The sequence below is a fragment of the Arachis duranensis genome, chromosome 5 (assembly GCF_000817695.3).
Source record: "Arachis duranensis cultivar V14167 chromosome 5, aradu.V14167.gnm2.J7QH, whole genome shotgun sequence".
NCBI lineage: Eukaryota > Viridiplantae > Streptophyta > Magnoliopsida > Fabales > Fabaceae > Arachis > Arachis duranensis.
The window spans coordinates 90,417,867-90,423,842 of NC_029776.3; the positions used below are offsets into that span (position 1 = coordinate 90,417,867).

The 5,976-nt window shown below is 39.4% G+C and overlaps 1 protein-coding gene across 1 annotated transcript; it reads left to right on the top strand.

The window, feature by feature from the left end:
• On the top strand, positions 1-5,017 carry LOC107490178 (ARF guanine-nucleotide exchange factor GNL2). The gene is made up of 4 exons (XM_052261815.1): positions 1-690; positions 1,038-1,486; positions 1,901-4,402; positions 4,448-5,017. Exons 1-4 carry the CDS (start codon positions 1-3, stop codon positions 4,959-4,961), a joined length of 4,155 nt encoding a protein of 1,384 aa, XP_052117775.1. The 3' UTR covers positions 4,962-5,017.
• Positions 5,018-5,976: the final 959 nt, after the last annotated feature.

A 5,976-nucleotide genomic window follows, 5' to 3' on the forward strand; every position in this document is an offset into this window, starting at 1 on the left:
ATGGCGAAATCAATAAAACGGTTATCAGCAATGGATTTCTTAAACGGAGAAGAAGATTATAACCACCAGCACAACCGAAGAAGCAAGTCGATTTCAAGATCAAAACGGAAACAACTTGCACTCTCATGCATGCTAAACACCGAGGTAGGTGCAGTTCTTGCAGTCATTCGTCGAAGCCCCGAATTCAACCCTCTCTATTCCTCCCCGGAAGACACCTACGACTCCTCCATTGTCACCTCCTTAAGGTCCCTTCGTTCTCTCATCTTCAACCCTACACAAGAATGGCGCAGCATTGACCCCTCTATCTACCTCTCCCCCTTCCTTGACGTCATTCTCAACGACGACATGCCTGCCGCCGCCACAGCCGTCGCCCTCTCTTCCATCCTCAAGATCCTCAAGTTCGAGGTGTTCGATGAAAGGACTCCCGGTGCCAAAGAAGCCATGGAAGCTATTGTTACCGCCATCACCGGTTGTCGACTCGAGAAAACTGATCCGGTGTCTGAGGACGCCGTTATGATGAAGATTCTTCAGGTTCTTGCTGGGACAATGCACCACAGGGCTTCCATCTTGCTCAGTGATCCCGCTGTGTGCACGCTTGTCAATGCTTGTTTTCAAGTTGTGCAGCAATCTGTTAATCGCGGTGATTTGCTTCAGAGGAATGCCAGGTACACCATGCATGAGCTTATACAGGTAAGCTGATAGGAACCCAGAAAATTTTACTAGTAACACCAAATAAATCATATATAATCATGTTATGTGTATAGCACTATTTATTTAGTATCTCAAAAAAATTTTGTTATATTACCTATAAATAAGTTTGATTATTCTAATATTGTAGATTTGATTATTGTATTATAATAAATTTAATTAGTCTGATGATTGATTATTTAGTTAAAAAAAATATGAATCGGTATGTATGTAATAATTAATTTAATGATTTAGAGAGTTAATTAGTATTGGTTCAAATCCAAGATAAAAACAAAGAAAAAGTGTATTTCTATATATATACATCTAATTTGGGTCTGTCCCTTGTTCAGGTTGTGTTTTCTAGGCTTCCAGAGCTTGAGAAGAAGGGTGGCCGCCACCGTCTCCGCAGTGGGGAATATTCTGGATCAGAAACCGACGACGATGATGATGATGATGAGGATGATGATGGCGGTGGTGGGGAAGTGACTGGCTATGGGATTAAGTGTGCCATTGACATATTCCATTTCTTGTGTTCACTGTTGAATGTTGTGTCTGTGATTGAGAATCCTGATGGGACTTTACCTCACACTGCTGATGAGAATGTTCAGATCTTTGCGTTGCTTATGATCAATTCTGCTCTTGAACTTAGTGGGGATGTTATTGGGAGGCACCCTAGGCTCTTGAGGATGATCCAAGATGATTTGTTTCACCATTTGATTTACTATGGTTCATGGTCTAGTTCCTTTGTCTTGTCCATGATTTGCAGCACTGTCTTGAATGCCTACCACTTTCTAAGAAGGTTAGATTTCATTATTCTTCATTAGTCAGAGAAATAAACGGAATTTTAAAGATAGATTTTTACGTATTTGGTTAAAGAGAAATATTTTGTGTAGTCAGTTTATGAAATTTATCTGATGTAGATTTTACGTCTATTTTTTTATAATAAGTAAAAATAATTTAAATATATAATAATATGTTATCCATATATTCTTTCTTACTTTGAATCAAATTAACAAAATTACATGTCAAAGTCATGATAAAAAAAAAAAAAGTTGAGAAATAAGCATAGTGTAAGTTAGCATCAAGTCTCGTACAATGCATTCACACTAGATATTCTTATATCATGCTTCAGATGAACAGAACATACAACATTAAAAGCTTTGTTGTATAGTGTTGCTACTTATGTTATTTATGTATGATTTTAATGTTGTAGGTTTTTACGTTTCCAGCTAGAAGCTTTCTTTTTAAACGTGTTAACAAGACTTGCAAGTTTCGGAAGCTCAATTTCGATTCAAGAAGTAGCAGGCGAGGGAATAATAAACTTTTGCAGACAACCAACATTCATCATAGAAGCTTATGTGAACTTTGACTGCGATCCGTGTTGCCGGAACGTATTCGAGGATTTCGGCAGGCTTCTCTGCAAGCATTCATTTGCAGGGAGTGGTTCCTCCACAAGCATGCAAATCCAAGCCTTTGAAGGACTATTGATTCTGATTCACCACATTGCAGACAACATTGACAAAGATGATTCAGGTCCTTTAGGTGCTTATGCAGTTCAATTGAATGAGTATATACCTTTTTGGGAAGACATGGAGAGAGATGAAGATGATTTGGACACTTGGGTGGAACATGTAAGGATGAGGAAATATCAGAAGAAGAAATTGCTGATTGCTGCAAACCATTTCAACAGAGATAACAAGAAGGGTCTAGAGTACTTGAAGCATGCTAAATTGATATCTGATCCTCCGGATCCAAAAGGGTATGCATACTTTTTTCGATACACGCCCGGCCTAGACAAGAAGATCATAGGAGAATACCTTGGAGACCCTGATGAATTCTACCTCAAAGTTCTCAAGGAGTTCACAGAGACATTCCATTTCAATGGGATGGTTCTTGACACTGCTCTTCGTTTCTATCTAGAGAGTTTCTTGTTGCCAGGGGAGTCACAAAAGATTCAGCGCATACTCGAAGCCTTTTCGGATAGATTCTATGATCAGCAATCATCAGACTTGTTTGCAAGCAAGGACACTGTTCTTATCCTCTGCTATTCCCTCATCATGCTCAATACTGATCAGCACAATCCTCAAGTTAAGAAGAAGATGACAGAAGAAGAATTCATTAGGAACAATCGCGCCATCAACGCAGGACAGGATCTGCCTAGAGATTATCTTTCAGAGCTTTTTCAGTCCATTTCAAGTTATGCAATTGCCCTTGACACAAGTACTGTGTCACTAGACATGACACCAAGCAGGTGGATTCAGCTCATAAACCGATCCAAAGTGTCACAGAATTACATACAATGTGACTATGATCGCAGATTATGCAGGGATATGTTTGCTTGCATTGCTGGTCCATCGGTTGCGGCTCTTTCATCATTCTTTGAGCATAATGATGAAGAGGAGCTGCTCCATGAATGCATTGAAGGCTTGTTCTCGGTTGCGAGGATTGCTCAGTATGGACTAGAAGATACCCTTGATGAGCTCATAACATCTTTCTGCAAATTCACCACATTGCAGAATCCATATGCTTCTCCAGAAGAGACTCTCTACACATTTGGCCATGATTTGAAGCCTAGATTGGCAACAGTTGCTGTTTTCACCATAGCAAACATGTTTCGCAACGGGATTAGAGGGGGTTGGAAGAACATTGTAGACTGCTTGATAAAACTCAAGAGGCTTAAGCTGATTCCCCAATCTGTTCTTGATCTTGAGCAATCTGCAGATGCACCAACCACACCTGAATCAGCTGCATCTCCTACTGAAGATCATAGATTTAGCAGCCACCAAATGGGTACCATAATGCAACGCTTTACTCTCCTTTCGCCGGACAACATGGATGATGGAATAAACCTTAGTAACGAATCGGATAGGAATATCAAGATGATCAAACTGTGCCAAATTGGTAGCATCTTCAGTACGTGTTCAAACATTCCCATAGAATCCTTGCACAGCCTTGGGAGATCTTTGATATCTGCGGCTGCCGGAAAAGGCCAAAAGTATAGCACACAGCACGATGAGGAAGAAACCATTGAGTTCTGTTGGGAACTACTCAGTGCAGTAGCCATAGCTAATGCTCACAGGTTCCACATGTTTTGGCCAAATTTTCATGAATATCTTCTAGCAGTTGTTCAGTTCCAAATGTTCTCCCCAGTCCCATTTGCTGAGAAAGCTCTTTTAGGCCTTCTCAAGATCTGTCTAAAGCTCTTTTCCCAACCAGTTGATGACAAGATAAGCGAGGAGGCCATATTCAAGTCCATAACTTTAATGTGGAAGCTTGATAAAGAGATCCTTGACACATGCCATGATATCATTTCTCAAACATCCAGCCGAATAGTCACCGACTATGCTGCAAATTTGCAGACTCCTTTCGGATGGAAATCGCTCTTAAACTTGCTTTCAGTCGCCTGGAGGTATCCGGAAACCTACGACTTGGGAGTGGATGCGTTGGTTACTTTGTTTTCTGATGGAACTCATGTGTCACGAACGAATTATGCGTTTTGCATTGATTGTGCTTTTGGTTGTTTTCTAGCTAAGAACAGTCCTGCAGATAAAAAGAAGAAGATGCTAGATATATTAGCCGATTCGGTTAACTTGTTGATCCATTGGCACAGGACTCTATACTCAGATCCTGGGAGTAATTTCAGTATATCAAGCAGCACAAGCTCTTCCTCAAATGAGGAAACTAGCAGAAGCCTTGCAAACTACAACATGAACCTGTTTGTGAAACTTGGAGAAGCATTCAGAAGAACAACATTGTCAAGACAAGAAGAGATAAGAAACCATGCAGTTCATTCTCTTCACAAGAGTTTCTTGCTTGCTGAGGAACTCCTTTTTATATCATCCAATTGCATCAACTACTTCAACCTTGTGATCTTCGCCATGGTCGACGAGCTTCACGAGAAGATGCTGGAGTACTCGAGGAGGGAAGGCGCAGAAAAGGAAATGAGGAGCATGGAAGGGACACTTAAGCTTGCAATGGAGCTGTTTACTGATATGTTCTTGCAGTCATTGAGGCAAATAGCTGAGAGCCCTGGATTTAGGACATTCTGGTTAGGCATATTGAGGAGGATGGACACGTGTATGAAAGCTGACTTGGGGCATTATGGTCCATCAAGTTTGAGTGACATAATACCTCATTTGTTGAAGAAGATAATAACACAGATGAAGGAACAAGAGATTTTGGTGCCCAAAGAAGATGATGATATGTGGGAGATCACATACATTCAGATACAGTGGATATGTCCTGCTATCAAGGATGACTTATTCCCAATGTAGAACATCAATCTCATACTCATGTAATGTATTAGTATTTATTCTATCATCATCATGTTATGTATTATGTATTCTTTCTTTAAGTTTGGTGCAGCCATTTTTGTAGAACTTAGTGCATTCTCATTTTTATTTTCATAGTACTTTGATGATATTATAATTTCATTACACAAGGAATCTCAATCCACTACACTTGATCATAGATTTATTTTATTTTGACAGATGTTATATGCACCAATTTTTTTTAGTATAATTCATAATTGATTGATAAAAATGAGAGAAGATAAAACATTTCTTGTATGCACACAACCTTGGTCTAGTAGTCATCTTCTATACCTTACAATAAGTGCACTCGAACTCGAATTCGAAACTTGACTGATGCCAAGTAGTGGTAATAACTAATAACCCTAAACCCGGTGCACAAGCGTCCCGCGTTTAACGCAGGGTCCGGGAAAGGGCCGCAACCAAGGTTGTAATGTACGCAGCCTAACCTGATAATTATATCAGTGGCTGTTTCCACGGCTTGAACCCGTGACCTTGAGGTCACGTGGAGACAACTCATCCGCTGCTCCGAGGCTCCCCTTCAACTAATAACCCTAAACCAAAACAAAAAAAAAAAAATCTTGTATACTATAAAAAAACGTCCACATATAAATATAACTTCACATTATCCAGTCTAACGAACAAAACTTATTGAGTTAAAATGAAGTGAATACACCTTTCCCTGCTTGGCCATGCTGTCTCAGACTCTCAGGTGATTAAAATGGATTATCTCGTCGTTTGATTAATGCTGGTAAAGATCTGCAGTCTTATGTTTTACAAAATTTTCAAAATATTTCATTTTACAGAATGATTATTGATTAGTACCACAATATAGTTTACTGTATCACATTCTGAAATGAAAATGTTTCTTTTTTTTATTGCAGATCTTCTTTTTGTGAAAACATTCTAATTATTTAGTCATGGTAAAATAAGATAGTAAATTCTTTACCATGTTTAGGAAGACTGAAATCCAACAGAC